Here is a 16,920-nt window from a genome sequence, read left to right on the forward strand (position 1 = left end):
GCACACAGGCTACAGACCAGTGTTCCCATGGGATCCCAGGCCTGCAAGGTAAGGACTTTAGCCACTAGGCTACTGCTCCTGGCTCAAGTTCACTTTATCTTTAAAATTTGAATTCACTTCTCTCCTATCCCAGCATATACATAGCGACTTCCTATGGTTTTAGAGGTGGCCTGACAGAGTTACCTTAAGCTGCACACTGGCCTCCAGCAGGAAGAAAAGTGTGATTCCTTCGCTCAAAATGGCCCTTGAAATTCAACAAGCACAGTTTGTTTCTTTGTTGCAGACACATTGCTCCTTATGGAATCAGGATAGACCAGATTAGCCAAAAGATAAATGCTAGCCAAAGGGAAATGTGTCTTACCTCTGTTTGCTGTCAGGAATATTTCTAAAAATAAATCTGACAGTTCCTTTTCCAACATGAAGACCAAGTGGCCCCTCGTTATTGAGAGTTAAGCAAGGATGTCACGAGGCATGCCCACACTCTCGTCCCTCGTCTCGGCCAGCAACTCCATATGTTCCTGGCTTTCTATCAAGCATGTATCCTCCCCAGCAGGCTCCACTTATAAGCTCACCCCTGGCTCCCTGGGACACACTTGCAGAAAGTCTAGGTCAACAGATACCACTTTGCTGGAAGATCCCCGCTTGGTCATACACGTGAACACACGCGGCTTACTGCTGATCAACACGGCCCATGCATACACAGCCTCTTCTCCTTTAGCTTCTGCAGGCTTGCTGCCCGTCACAGGCTCTGGGATTCAGTCTCCAGAAACGTCTGCAGAACCTAACGTTCACTTTGTTCTTTTCCCCAATAAAAGTGGGCATTTCCCTTTTCTACAAATAAAATTCTGCATCTTTATATTCTAAAAAGTTACCCCATTTTTTCACTAGAATTCCTCTTAACGGTGTTGGTAGTGTGCAGTGGGATATTTTCCAAATGTTTCAGACAAAACTGCCTCATAGAATCAAGTTCTGCACTGAAACCTTTAAAAAAAACCTAAAATAAACTAACCTACAAAAGTGTTGTTCTTTTGTCCTTCTCAACTTCACAAGAATTTATTTGAAAATTGTAATGGTGTAATTTTCAACCACACCAGATTAGTCATTATTTACAAAGGACAGGACAATGTTAAACTATTCCAAAAGAGCATTAAGTGTCTAACGCTCATAGTGAACCCTCAAATCAGAAGGCAAAATATACATAAAATGGTTATTTGCTCCTGCTTTGCCTGATCATCTGCTGTTATGTGAAATCATATATCCTGTCAAAAGTTTAACAAAGCTTCCCTTTTCTCTCCAGGATACAAATTAGCAACCTGGTACATCAAATTACCCAGCTGTAATTCGCTGTTTCAGTCCGAGAGTAGCCACATGTTTTCAAGCCACCTGGGAAAACTACCTTGAAGAGTGAGTTATGCCCTTGGTCAGCTTCATTAATTAGCCAGTGTGGACACACACACGCACACACACACCCCACCAAAAACACCAGACTCCTAACATATAACATGATGTCATTCTTTAAATGATCATAAAAGACAAACCTCAAGTCTGATCACTGCCCATGTTTCAGTGGTTTCCCTCCAGAATGAGCACCTTGCAACCCCCTTTGAAGGTGAAGCATGAAAGGCGATCCTGCTGAGCTCAAGGATGCTTCCTCTAGCTGCTCATGGCCTGGCCCTGAACCTGTGAACACCACCTGATACAGTGGTGGGATTCTGCAGCTGCAAGAAGAATTTGGAGATGGGGAGGTCGACTTGGGTCCTGCACCAGTGTGCTCACTGAAGGGCTGACTGTAGTAAAAGGGAAGCAGCCAAGGGATGCCAGGAACCTCTAGAAAAAGAATTTGCCACCAAAGCTTCCAGAAGGCAGAAGCCCCCTGAGCCCCCTGACCTTAGACTCTTCATGCTCAATTGGGTCTTGTGTTCTCTATTAAATGTGTGTTGTTATTGGCACTACAGCTGATGGTAACGTGTTTGAATGGCCACAGGATAACTAATACACCAAGTGGGCCAGACCCTAATAGCACACAACATGCCAGAAAAACTGAGGAAGGGATGAATAACAGCTTCCAGGGACACATTAGAGAGGAAGGGCATTCAAATCCAAGAGAATTCCAGGATCGGAAGCAGATGTGGGTACACATCTACTCCATTTCTGTAGGCCAGAGGTCAAAAGTGTGTCCCCAACACACATCCTATCAGCCCAACTAGGTCACAGACTCGTAAAAAAGAAGCAGTCTCTTGTCTTTGTGTCCCTTCTCCCTGGCAAAATATGCCCCTCACTGGCACTTGGATCCACATCATTACATATTAACACCTTAGAAAGAGCTGACATGGAAGATTCATTACTGAGAATTCAAATACCTATTCATCAAGGAAGGAAGTTTTCTATTTACTGAAAAACAGATATTCAAATTAACTGAGTGGCAATCTTAGATAATGTGGAAATACAGTACTGGGCGAAATAGTCTTATCACTGCAATTCCTTCTATGCAAGTCTCTCCCCCTTACAGGATGGAGCAAGCACTCCAGGCAGGTGAGCTGCAACATAAACCAGCCAAGCGCCAAGGAAGTCCCTTTTCTTAACAGGACAGAACTTAACAGAGAAACCATTCAGATTACCACAAAGAAATATTTAAATGAGCTCATTAAATGCAAATTAAAACAGAAACATTGAATAAGCACTGGGCTACAATTAAAGGCTGAAGAAACAGCAGGTAAAAAACAATTTCCATTGATCAAAGAACCAAAAGCTAACAGAGTAAAGTATTTTGTACTGAAACTGCTTTCATGAATATGAATCATTTTGAAGTACAGGGAAATTTTTCATCTTTTCACAATTTTCAAAGAATTTTTGGAGGTAAGAATAAATTTGCGTATCTTACTGAAGTTCTTTCACTGTATAATATTCAAGCAAGAAAGCCATGATATCTTTCCCCCTACCCACACCCCAACACACAAAAAGTCCCCAGAAACAGGCTGAACACTACAAAGGGCATACAGTCAACATCTCAGAATCTTTGGACCCAAAGAACTGTACATAGCTACATGAAATCTTCCTTGTAAAGATTTAGTAGAAATCATTTCATGGCACAATTAGACCTCATGAGTTGCTTTTCATGTAAGATTACTAAACAGCATGGCAAGTAGCAATAAACAGGATATTCAACTAGAAATGTAAATTCTGACACAGTACTATTTTCTGTAGGTATGCAAGTTTAAAAAACATTTGTGGGTAAATGGCAGTTTTCCTGAGGGCTGGGATTTCTGTGTTTTATTCACTGTACCAGGTACACAACAGGTGCTCAATTACTGAGTCCACTAGGGCAATTACATAATAAGGAGTGGCCTTTTTCCCTTTGTAAATTCATTCTTAAATGAATATATACACTGATTTTCATCTGCCAGAAGGACCACACATGGGGGCTAACAGGTGCTGCTCTGGATGTAGCTAGAGAGAGAACCACCAAGGACAGCCAAGAGCTGGTGCAGCCCTGACAGGCACTCGACAGGCTGCCAGGGCATCTGCAGGCAGGGCCTGCTGCTGGGAGCTGAGGGCATCCTGGCAAGGATGGGCTCTGGGAGCCTGCAGCCCAACAGGGGTACGGCAGTCCTTTGCTGCCTTGCTGTGATGGTGCAGGGCTTCAAGGTGAGTGTAAAATAGGGCAACTTAAAACTCTAAGTGGAAACTACTGTGGGGCGGACCTGAACAAGCAAGCAGAGCCATGCGAGCTCTTTAAGAGGTATTAAGTTGAACAAGGCAAAGATGAGACAATGTTCTAATTACTGGGTTTATCTTCCTTTTTAAAGTGTAAGACATTGAATTTTAACTTAGTGCTGAAAACACTGTTATATGTATAACCATGTACCTACATATTTGTTATTCAAACAGCTAAATCCAGTCCTTTAGGACTTGTAGAACATCTCAACAAATACCAGCATCGAGCTTCCTCTTAAACACTAAGCACGGCTGAAGCCGTCCCCAAGCCAAGGACGGAGTCCTCAGTTTACCTCGCCTGAGAAGCCCGTGCGGACAGCTCCATCCCCAAGCCAAGGACGGAGTCCTCAGTTTACCTCGCCCGAGAAGCCCATGAGGACAGCTAAGCACGGCTGAAGCCGTCCCCAAGCCAAGGACGGAGTCCTCAGTTTACCTCGCCCGAGAAGCCCATGAGGACAGCTAAGCACGGCTGAAGCCATCCCCAAGCCAAGGACGGAGTCCTCAGTTTTGAAGAAGTAAAAGGCAGGAGACTTCATTGCACTGCAGTAACAACTGGTCCCCTTATTCCTCTCCTTCCGGAAACTCGTCTTTTTTATTTGTCCCCCAAAAGTTAGGCAGACTTTAAATAAAGTGGAGTAGTATGCTTTGCATTAAGGAGGGCATAAGAATGGAGGGGGCAAGCTCTGAGAGGCACTTTTCTCAAGTTAACTAAAAAAATTCTATTGTCATGTATATTAATTCATAAATATTTTTCTTAAGTTGAAGACTTTATCATATTTATATAATATATAGTATATACATCTACATGTAGCATACATAATATGTCTCTATATAACAGGTGAGTGTGTGTGTATGTATCTTTCCAACTAATCAGTGAGTAAAGGTCACGCTGTCTTTCCTGGCTCCAAAGTTTAGTGACAAAAAACTCAAAATCTGTGATGGTAGCACTTCCCATTACTTCTGCCTACCTGTGACACGTCTCAACACACCCATGTCAAAAACTGCCACCTGTAGCCAGGTGACTAAGATAAACTTGTACACGGTCCACGCAGTTTTTACGCCTAATGTAGGTTCCTTAGGGGGAGCCGAGAGTTTAATCATCCATGTTGAGAGACGCACTTGCTCATAAAAGCTAAGACAACAGCTGCCATCCATAAAGGAACACTTTGAAAATCCTACCTTCCTCTTCCCGAGCCACCTAGCTGGTGCAATCAAAAGTGCTTTGTCAAGGACACCTGTCAAGAATCATCTAGAATCTTACCAAACGCTCAAGACCTAATCTAGAGCAAGTCGAATCCCTATAAACACCCATGTTTTCCAACCGTACTCTGTGCAGGGATAACCCTGAGGGAACCTGTGACCTAACCGTCCCGGAAGAGGACATTCGCTGGCCTTCCACTTGACAATGTGCATAAACAGCTCTACGCAGCCTCTTGCAAAGTTTCATTCATAAAGCTGCACCGACGTCATTTTGGTGTTTTATCACTATTTTTCTTTTCCTTCTGCAGTCTATTCCCCAGCCCTCCCGCCAGGCTGCGGCTTCCTCCCGCTCCAGGCACTGCCCGCAGAGGGGCGCCCCGGGTCAGAGGGGGGCGCCCAGGTCAGGGGCGCGGGCGAGGCTGGGCACGAGGGGCACACACACTTCTGCAGGACCTCAGCGAGGCCGCGCAGCTCTGAGGAGCCGAGCCCGGCGGCGCCCACACTTTCTCAGTGACTGACAGGTGTCACCGGGCGGACCCCGGGGGTCCCGGGCGGCCACACCCGGGCGCAGGGCGGCGCAGAGACGCTGTGCCTTAACAGGCACCCACGTACCTATCATGGTCACTGGTCAGGAGGCGGCTGGCTGCCGGGCAAGCAGGGGCCCTGCGCTCTCTGGCGCCCGCCCGCGCCTCCAGCAAGCGGCCACTCCGGGGCGAAATCCTCCAGGCCTGCCCGCCTCACCCCCTCGGCGGCCGGCCGTCGCAGTGCGCACGCGCGGGCTACCCGCGACCCGGGGCCTCCTGGGAGTCGTAGTTTGTCGGCGTAGTTTCTTCCTCCTCAGGCCTCCCGCGGCCTGCTGGCCCTTTCCGGCAGAAGGCCCAGGAAACATACGTCACGGGGAGGCGGGGCTAAGGGCCCGCCGTGTTGACGAGTCGCTTAGCAACGGGGAGGCTCCCTTTTGGAAGCTTTTTGCGACTCTAGCCACGGTCCTGCCCCCTTCCCGCCCCCTCGTCCCCCTCAACTCCCCTCACCTGGGAGCTGCCGAACATCTACATCAACCTGGGCCCGACGAGGGGTTAAAATTCTACCAGTAGGGCGCCTGTTGAGCCCTGCTCACAACCGTAAAACTCAGTGTGTTCTACACTTTTGTCTGAGGAAAAAGATATTTTCTAGGAAGATGGTGGCAGAAAAAGAGACTCTGAGCTTAAGCAAATGCCCTGACAAGCTGCCGAAGAGGACCAAGCTGCTGCCACAACAGCCGCTCCCGGTGCACCAGCCTCACGCCCTGGTGTCTGAGGGCTTCACGGTCAAAGCCATGATGAAAAACTCAGTCGTAAGTGACCTTCCCGCGTTGAGTGCACTCTCCGAGAGGCAGGGGCCACTTGAGGCAGAGAGGCTGGCGGCCCCGGGATGCATTCTGAGTCTCTGTTGGGGTCGGGCCTGGCCAGGTGGTCGCAGGGGTCTTCGGCAGGTGATGACCACGCCCGGTTCTAGGCCATGTCCAAGAACTTGTTGAGTTGTGAACATGAGGGAAAAGCACCCGCTTCTCTAGTGGAATCCAAAGCTAGCCCCACTCAGCAAAGGCCCTTTTAGAAGGCAAGTGTTTAGCAATCAGAAAATTGCAGTAGGAGTTGGTAGACAACTGGGAACCAAGTACCTCAGGTCACACTCAGTAGGGAATGTCTTCTGTTTAGCTGGGCGACTTTTAGGGTAACCTAGCCTTGACTCCTACCAACATCCTCACAAAATCGGAACAGCCTGTGAGGGTGCTGAAGGCACCTCAGTGTGGAACCTGTCCTGACGGGCCAAAGGACATGTTTTAAGCAAGCCAGGCTTTACTTCAGCTGTCTTTGCCTGATAATACGATTTGTGTTTCGCTTCTATTGTTCGTGGCCGTAAGAAATACGTTCCCAATATTTAAGAAACATGTGTGCTGCGCAAGGCTTAGCTATGCACTAAGCGGGTTATTTATTGAAACCTTCCCATGTGTTTACAGAGTTTAAAGTTGGTGTGGCAATCCGGGTTCTAAGGAAACACCCAGCTGGGGAGAAGCCATAACATAATAAATGCAGCTTGATCAGCTGGGTCTAATTCACAACCTGAGGGGCTCTGTTGGTTCTGTGCTAACCTGTCGGTTAACTGGAGAGTGCTGTGTTCCAGTGTCACATTGTTCTACCTCAGTGTGGCAAATAAAATACCTTGCCCTAAACCCTATCATTAAAATAACGTGTGTGACACCCCCTACCTGTCGGCCTCTAGGCCACATTGCCCTGCTGCTCTACAAGCTGATGTGAAAATTCCTGGAAATAGACTGAAATTCCTTCCTTCCTTTCTTCATGGAATTTCAGTACTGGTGCATGTCACACTCAAGATGACTGGTTTTTCAACAGTTCAGAACCCTATAATTGTTCTAAATAATCATTCAATTTTTTTTTCTACACAGTATTTATTATCATTAGAATTTGGGTTTTTTCTTTTCAGTGCTATGTTTTAACATGACAAATGTATAAGGGAAATGATCTTTTTTTTTCCTACATCCCTAGAGCATGTCAGTTAGTTTACCTAGATTAGTATATAAAGTCCTACATCAGCAAATCCAGCTATTTCAGTGTTGCTAAACACGATAGATATGTGTACAAAACCAAAGGGACAAAAAAACGAAAGGGCTTGTGGTGCTTTTCCACACAAGTAAGCTTTAAGTTATCTTCTCCACTTTTCATATCTTAAGGGGAAACTCTTAGTAGGAGTGTTTCTCCCCTCGTTGAGGTCATCAAAGCAGAAACAGTCCTCTTTTCAGTTTATTATAACTAGAATTCTTAGGTGCAAATGCAATTTAGCTATTTGTTCAGTGATTAACCATGTTTTAAGCACAGTGTGAAGATTTTGGAATAGCAAAACAAAATGCTCATTTCAGACACTCCAAGGAAAATAAGAAACCAAGAAGAAAGTCCTTCTCTAAGGCTCCCAGCACTGTTGATGCACAGTGACTTTAGTAGGGCATGGAAAGCTTCATTTGCATATCCAATATTTGCATTTCACCATTTTATCTTCAACAGTGTAGGCTTTTCAGCATTACAAGGGAAAATATTCTTATCTCTTTCTGAAGACTTATTTCTGTTCTGAATGTGTATACCAGCTTCTAGTTTCCTTAATTGCAACCCCATGTTCTCCAGGGAAACAGGACTTTTCTCTGTCGAACCATCACTAATTAATTAGGAAAGTCATCAGCCCTGTGGTTTGCCACATATGATGTATACCCAGGACCCAGAGACGTCAATATTTGAGGGTGCTAACAGTAACGTAAATATTCAAACTTAATCAGAAACAATAGTTGATAAGATGTCATGTGCAAGCATAAATTCACATTTAATGTCATAATCTTCATATGAGAATTCAAAATTATTCGCTAAATAACACCAAATGTAAACGATGTTTTTAAAATCCATTTGTCAGTTGTGCTTCAATAGTAATTTGTTTCTAAGACATTTTTATTGCAAACTTTAAAAATAATGAGTCCCCAAATTAATGCCCTTATTGGGGTCTGGTAGAGCCATGGACCAGTAACGAGCAACCTGCACTGTGTTGTCTGCATCTCAGCAGGTGCCTCCTCTCTAATGTATCATAGAGCAAGTTAGGATATGGACTGAGGTGTGGTGACGAAGTTCACTCCCACCTGACCTTACTACTGGAGTTTTCCTTCTCTGCAGATGCTTTATGCTCAAAGTCACAGGGAGTGGAAGAATTCATTCTTTAATATAGCTTTAAATTCATAAGGAATCATATTTATAGCCATATGTTCATTGGATACACAATGTTAACAATTTGTGTTTATAAATTATACAATAAGATCTTGATTTGCCTACTTTAAACAGAGACCAAACAACAATAGCTTTACTGAGATGGAAATTATTCTGTGAGATATTGAAGTTCAAGTTTGTAGGGAATCCAAGTAGGTCAGACAGTTTTCCCCATGAAATAGGTGAAAGGGCAGAGGACCCTTATATGTGCTTGCTTTGTGTCTATAGGCTGATACCTGGGGTAAGGTGGACCATCACTGTAGGACACCATTGTTAGGAAGGAGGTAGAGGAACCCAAGGGCTGCCCACTGGGAGCATGGTGCAGGTACTGCATCCAACTGTCCCTCACATCCCACTAGCTAGAATTTAGTTATACATTTAGTCTGCAAAAGCCATCCAAATACTTGCTTTTGAAGAACTCTCAGATCTGCATACCTGTTTCATCAGAAAGTACGAAAGCTCAGTAGTTCCCAAAACATCTACTTTCCAGCATTGACATCAGGCAGAGGAAAGTGAGTCAAGGGCCACCTGCAGGAATAAGGCAGGAAGAACTAGAGTGCAACCAGCTTCATTACTATGAGGGCAGGTTCCAGGAGGTGGGAGGAATTGGCCTTTCTGGTCATTCTTGAATCTGTTGCCAACACTTAGGTCAGTGGCCACGGCTGGTGGCAAGAGACTGGGAAATAAGCAACTGGTAGCTCTGTGTCTAGCTCAAACTCCAAGTGTCTTATTCTTGAAGAAAAGGAAGCAAGGCACTGTGAGCGATGGTTAGAACTGTATGCCACAAGCACTGAACATGCTCTATTGTCAGTGAAAAAGGGAGCGGGATGTGTAAGATAATTGTAGTGTAACGAATACATAGGCAGTACGGGGGAAACACTGACAATGAAAGGACCAAGTGTCAGGGAAATTTGAAATTTTGAGACTGGCTTACTGCACTAAGCATAATGGTTTTTAGTTGTATCCAGTTTGCTGCAAAAGACAGGATTTCATTCGTTTTATGGCTGAGTAGTATCCTATAGCGTATACACATCGCATTATCTTTATTCATTCGTGAGTTAATAGGCATCTGGTTTGATTTGCTATTTCAACTATTATGTATTGAATTACATGGGATTACAACTGATTCTTTCCTTAATGATTTCAATTCATTTGACAACTTTCCAAGAGTGGGATGGCTAGATCTCTGAGGAGCCTGTATACTGTCTTCCACAGCTATCCCAGTTTACATTCCCACCAGTGGCAGATTAGAGTATCTTTTTCTCCTATATCCTTATCAACCTTTATTATTGTTTTGATTTCTGGGTGACAGCCATTCTAACTGGAAAGAGGGGAACCTCATTGTAGGTTCCATTTACATTTTCCTGTGACCCCTTAGCCTTTTATCATGTGTCTTGGCCAGTTGCATTTCATCCTTAAAAGTGCCTGTTCATGTCCTTCACCCATTTCTTAATTGCATTATCTTGTTGTGGAGTTTTTTGAGTACACAATGGATATTAATTCCCTACAGTTGTGCATGTATAAATATTTTGTCCCGTTCTGTTGTTGTCCCTTTATTTTGTTGAGTGTTTTCCTTTGCAGAGCAGAAGCTTCATAGCATGATACAATCCCATTTGTTTATGTTTTGCTTTTATTGCGTGTGCTTTTGGGATCTTTTCCAAGCAATGTTTGCCACATAGTTCCATCGATGTGTTTCTCTAGGAATTTGATGGTATCAGGTAAAAGATTTAGATCCATTTTGTTTGAAGTTTGACATTTTATCAGGACAAGAGTGCTTTTACAGCTCCATCAGGACATGGTCTTCGTCAGGTGGCTTCCATTGCCCTGTGTGAGCCAGCCACCCTTGGATGTCATCAACATTGAGTTTCCTGCTATTCTTTGAATGCACCCGTTTCAGAGCCGCCTCCATGTGCTTGTTTGCCCAGTCTCCTCCGACTAAAATGTGTTTTCCACTCTGTATCAGCTCTTCTTGATGCTTCAAACTCTCATTCAAAAGTTACTTTTTAGTGAGTCCTTCTCATACAACTCTATTAAGATGTCAGATTCCTATTAAACCCTCCATCCCTGTTCTAGCTATCCCAAATCCCTTTTCTGTTTTACATTTGATCCTTCGTTAAGCTGATCCTGTGTTTTTCCCCCACTGGAGAGTAAGCCCCTTCAAGGCAGGGAATTATACCTTTTCACTTATTGTGTCAGGCCCTGCTCAGGAAGAGTTCCTGGAGTATGACCCGACCTGTGCTATGATGCTTTTGGATGAAATGAATCACTGAATATTTTATAGCATAGGTGGATAATCAGCTCTAAATTACAAGTTACAAAGTGCTGATGGCTTGACATAAATATTGAACATAGGAATGAAAATAATTCACAAGTGTTATATGCAATATTTTATAAGCTTATCGTGAAAGTTATACATATTCATTCAAAAGGATAAAGCAGTTTGGCTTAGATTATGAGGGGAAAATAGTATTTTTATCTCCCTCTCTTACATTTCTGTTTCACTTTAAAACTTTTGCATTATTTTAAATCATTTTGGTTTTGGAAGTGAGGTAGCAAATCTTGATTTATTTCTTCAAATGCCCAGAGATTGTTGCATTGTCCTGTATATAGTTTTTAGAGACACCTGTTAAATGTCAAGATAGGAAAAGGAAAGTCAGTGTTTTTTTTTTTTTCCTAATTCGAAACAGTCCTTGCTTGATCATTTCCAAGACTGTGATTGATGGAATATATGCATGGAGAAAATGTACATATCTTAAGTGATTCACTTAGAAAATATTAAACCACCACAATGATGTGACCAGCGTCTAAGTCAAGAACTTTCCCCACGTCACCAAATTTCCATCTGTTCCCTTCTAGTCACTTCCCAAACATACCTCCAAGCTAACCTTGTCCTTGTTTCATTCAACAAATCAACATTGTTTTATACTAAATTCATAAAGTATGTAATTATCTTGTGTCTGCTTTTGTCAAAATCATGCTTTTGAGATTTACCCACTGTGTGCTGTACGCTGAGCGTGACTGATCTGCCTTGTTTTACGTACCCATTTACCTCTTGGTGGGCAATTGTGGGAAATCCAATTTAGAACTGCTAGACATGCTGCTATACTATGACACCTGTTTGGAGAAGCGTGCCTGTGAGCGTCCACAGCTGTGTCTCTGGGAGGGGCGTTACTGGCCCTAGGTTATGTAAATGTATCATTTTATAATGATATAGAAGTTATTTTTTCAATTTCTTTCTCAAATTTAAATTCGTACTGGATCTGTGTGAGACCACTGTTTGCTCTGTAATCTCACAAAAACTATTGCTTGATGTTGCCTGTTAAATATTCTAGATAGCATGCAATGTCATTATTTTGCACATTTTATTATAGTTAATGAAGTTAAAACAGTTTCACATGTTTTCTGACAAGTTGGATATGCTTTTTTTAGGGAAATGTCTTTTGGCTGTTTTTATCTTGGTTTTATTTTGGCTTACTGGTGAAGCTTTGTAACTAATATTCTATTTTCAATGATACGAGCCATTTGTCAAATTTATGTGTTGCACTCAGCAGATTTCCTTTCTATTGTCAATTGCAACTCCCATCCCTCTCTTTTTAAAGCATACACTTTCTGGCAAAAATTATGATTTCTAATACATGTATGTATTTCTTTCTAATGTGTTCCTTCACTGGTTTCAACTGGCTTACAATGAAATGCATAAACATTAGGACAGAAGCCTTTGAAAACTAGTCAGAGTGATGAGAAACAAAACAGAACAAGAAATAAAATGTAGTTAAAGTAGAAAGCCTGTGCCTAGGAAAAGCAGAATCAATTCTAGCATTCGTAAAGGTCAGTATATTTATTGATTGATGCTCACATTTAATTCTGGGTTTCTTGGCATCTGCTCCTGAAGAAGGGAGCATTTTCCACTCCTCATTATCACACAAGAAAAAGCCCGTCAGCCCCTATAGGGAACTGACGCTTTCTCTGCCCAGAATTCTGAGAGAAATTGATCTTGTAGCATTTTAAATATATGTGACCTGCTATCCCTCCAGTTTTATTTCTTAACAAGAAATATAATACCAAATTCCATCCAGAAGAAAAATTTTCAGAGATGCCCAAAGACACAGTATTGAAATGTATCTTGGCAAATTGAATCTGCATGAGATTAAATTGGTGGAGTGCATGTGTGTAGGCCTTTTTTGTGGTCCAGTCTGATTCAAGAATAGAATGCACAATACCCGCGGGAGTGTGGAAGTTTCCAAATTCGTTTTATCTTGGAAGCAAAACAGCTGCTGTTCTTCTAAGTCAACAGAGAGAAATGTGTGATGCAGTGAGGGTACAGTCTGATGACGTCTAACAGACAAGGAGGAAGAGCTGGGAATGCGTGCCAAGGTTGAGTGGAGATGCAGTGGTATTCCTGGTATTTTGCCTCTTTTCATGTTTTTCAATAATTAATATGTTATAAATTCCATTTATTGCATATTTTTTTGCTTAAGATTCTTTAAATTATATGTGTCTTATGGAAAATATATACATATTCATAGTGACATATACCTAAATGTATTCATATACATAGCACATATAGATCTGCTTTATCAAGAATGTGTGTGTGTGTGTGTGTGTGTGTATGTGTGTGTGTGTGTGTGCATGCATCTCTCTAGCTTGCATTTGGTAAAATAAGGCTTAAAAGGAAATATTGTGCATTCCTAATATGATACACTTTAAGGTGATATTGCAAACCCATTAGGCACTTACAACACCTTATAAAGTTCCAGCCTCTGAGTACACTACCTTAGATCTTTCACCCTAGTTATTTTCAGCCTGTTGTCATTATACTTTCTTTTGAAATTAAAGTTTCTAATTTTTAAAACTATTTTTTAGATTATTTCCTTAAAATGCAGTTTTTTTTTTTCTGGTGTGTCGGAACCCAGCCTCCAGAATCCTGCCTGCAGTGAAAGTCTGATATGCATGGCCACGGTCAGCGTTTGCATGTGCCCTCTGATAGGACTTCTGACCCCTGGTCTGCGTGGCATCTGCCTTTGCACGTGCTTGGTGCTGAGGGCGCGGCTCAGCACCTCTGGTACACACGTGCCACGTGTCAGTAATGGGTTGCAAACACTGAAAGCTCTTGAGACTCAAGTCGACGTCTTCATTTCACGACAGACTATTTGGATGAGCTAGCATGATAGAAAGATCTCAAAAACTATTTTGCAGATAGCTGTTCAGTTTTTCAAAATGTTTATTTAATAATGTCCTATTTTTCATTGCTTTGCAATTCTTTTTAAATTCTATTTCATAATAATAGAAATATTTGTTGAAGATTTTTAGCAAATATCACTCAGTTCTAGGAATTGTAACTTGGTGATATTTTTTAGAATTCAAAAATCTGGTTTTCCTGTTAATTCATATGCAGAGTGTTCATACCAAAGTTTAACATTTTATCAGTTTAATCTTCTAAATTGTCATGTAGTAATATGTCAAGTTAAAAATACCTTCGAAGTAGAAATAATTGTAGAAATCACTTTCAAATAGTAAGCAGAACAATACCTCCCTTTTAGTTATATATAATTCCACATTTATGTTTTCCTAAGTAACAGTGTATTTATTTCACAGCCAGTCACTTCACTGGATCTCATTTTAGTCAATGTTTCATTGCTAAAAACTAAATAAAATTTAATTTTATTTGTTGCATTTTAAAACCACTTATACATGCAAATAAATACATTTAAACATAGAAAATACATACATATTTGTCATTTCGATTTCACAAATAGTGTCTTAGTAAGTTTTTATTCTTCTAACTAAAAAATACATGAATTTACAAAGGGAGCTGCAGTTTTGTACCGTCTGTATCCTCCTATTCCCAGAGGCAACTGGGACCCCAGTTTTTACTTTATCATTCCACAGAATGTTTAGGAAACATATTGCCATTGATAACATAGGTTGCTGGATGTGGATGCACAGATCCATGCATAGATACGATAGTCTCGGAACAGACGTAGGTACATGGAACCTCGGTCCGCTTCGTGTATGCGTGTCTCACAAGCTTTTTCGTTCTTTTTCATTCTTTCATCTTCATTTTTGTCTAACAAAGTTTTCTTCCCCAAGTCATAAATTCTTTGTTCCCCTTAACCTATTCTGATTTTTGACCCCTCAATTATGTTTTAATGCACTGATTTAAGTATTCAATTTCAAAATCTCTAATTGATTCTTTCTCAGTTCTCCTTGTTGAATTAATGGATTTCATTGAACTGCATATCTGTTACCTCATAGCACGTTCATTTTCCATAAGATCAATATTTTGAATTCCTTTTTAGATACTCCATGGAGTTCTTAAAAATAATGATGTACATCAAAGGAACTTCCATGTTGTTTGGTGGTCTCATGCTTCATTTTCCATCGTTTCCCCTGCCTCCCCACACGGACACCAGCACATGTATAACGGTGTTGCCTTCTGCTTCGCTGAGCAGCCTTCACTGGACAAGATGTTGTTGTTTAGATGGAATATGGCGTTTCAGCTGGATAGTTGCTTTGCTTTGGTTCTAGATAAACCCAGAATAGTAATCTTAGAATGATTTCTTCAGTTTGTAAAGTGTGTCTGTATCTTCTAGGAGTATCACAGTTACCTGCGTGCAACAGGCTTTGGAAATAGCAGAATGACTTCAGCATAGACCTGGGCTGATGGAAGTCAGGACCTGCATCTGGGTGTCCCACGTGGGTGACTGGGGTCTAGGACCTTGGGTCATCATCTGCTGTGTTCCCAGGCACATTAACAAGAAGCTGTGTAGTAATAGCTGGGGGCTCTGCTTTGTCCCCGTGGTCTGTTGGTCTGTTTTTCTGCTGGTATCACACAGTCGTCTTGTGGCGTGATGTTGTTATTCTGTTATCATCTACAGGGATTCTGAGATAAGCAGGCAACTTTTACGAAAATTGCTTTTGGCATTTAGATTAGAATTGTGGTGAATATGCAGGCTAATTTAGAGGACAACAGCAGCTGTATTTTCCCATTTTTAATGTTTAAGGATTTATGTTTTTAAATTAAGATTGATATTGACTTTCATAAGAAATTTCTTACATGTATTGAGAATCAAAAAACTTTTTCTTGTTCAATCTGTTAACATAGTTTTAGTTATATTAATAGCTGTTATTCTAGTGCCAAACAACCCTTAAATTCTTGTGCACAATTTAATCATGATTTGCTTGGCTAGAAGAAAGCATGAATTATTGACATTTCTTTCACTTATCAGGGAGCAAAGTCCTTGCTAGTAATCCACCGCAGACCCTGGGTAATGTCATATTACCCAGCACCCAGAGTAGTGGGGGCAGTATAAAATCAGTCTCTTGGGCTGCCCTAACAGAACACAGGGGCCAGAGCGGCTTCAGCAACGGCTGTTCATTTCTGACAGATGTCAGGGCAAGGTGGATTTGGTTGTAGGTGAGACCTCTCTTCCCAGCTTCTTGCTGTGTCCTTACTCGTCTCTCCTCCAGACATGCTTGAGGAGAGAAAAACCCCTCTTCCTTTTCTTGTAGGATACTGTTCCCATGAAGCTCTAACGTGAAGATCCCATTCCCAGGACCTAATCTCCCGTTAATTGTCTCCCCAAGAATTCATCTCCAAAATGTCACTCCCTTGGGGGTTAAGGCCTCAGCACTTGAATATTGGTTACACACTAAGTCCTGATCAGGTGAGAATGTCGGATTGCCATGTTTGGCTCACCTGGAGAGTTTAGCAGAAGTCTGTCTCTGGGAGTTCTTGCCATTGACAGCAAAACAATATCTCAATAAATGCAAAGAAAAAGACCTTTCTTCTATGAGGAAAGCTGAGTCTCTGTATAACATTTGCACTCTGCAAAAAAAAGTGTTGTTGCATTATTATTTTTTGTAATTTCACTTACTGATTTGCCTTTGGTGAGAATCCTTCACTCTATTCCTTCAGCGACTTCCAGGTTGTTGCGTGCTGTGCAGTGGCTCCTTCTCCCTAAACTTGGCATGTTTTTGGTGACATACTTCACTGGCCTTTCTTCCCAATCCCTGAGTACCGCTATTCTACCTTTCGTAGTTCAGTATTTTAGATTCCATGTGTAAGTTAATCATGCAGCGTTTGTCTTTCTGTGCCTGGCTGTTTGACTGAACCTCAGGCCCCTCAGATTCATTCATGTTTTCTCATGCCAGATTATCTCCTCATGTGAAAATTGGGTAGCATTCCATCACTATGTTACACACAGGG

At 42.0% G+C, this 16,920-nt stretch overlaps 1 protein-coding gene across 2 annotated transcripts in view; it reads left to right on the forward strand.

The window, feature by feature from the left end:
• Positions 1-5,848: 5,848 nt before the first annotated feature.
• The window catches only part of PACRG (parkin coregulated), a 497,551-nt gene continuing 486,479 nt past the window's right edge, over positions 5,849-16,920 (forward strand). Inside the window, exon 1 of one of the 2 annotated variants that reach the window (XM_040965490.1) lies at positions 5,849-6,247. In XM_040965490.1, coding sequence (XP_040821424.1) covers positions 6,092-6,247 — 156 coding nt within the window. In that variant the 5' untranslated portion in view covers positions 5,849-6,091. The remainder of the gene's footprint in view (positions 6,248-16,920) is intronic. The other variant, XM_040965491.1, reaches the window with a different exon arrangement.

This window comes from Ochotona curzoniae, unplaced genomic scaffold (assembly GCF_017591425.1).
Source record: "Ochotona curzoniae isolate NIBS_2020 unplaced genomic scaffold, NIBS_Ocur_1.0 scaffold_3890, whole genome shotgun sequence".
In the NCBI taxonomy this organism is placed as follows: domain Eukaryota; kingdom Metazoa; phylum Chordata; class Mammalia; order Lagomorpha; family Ochotonidae; genus Ochotona; species Ochotona curzoniae.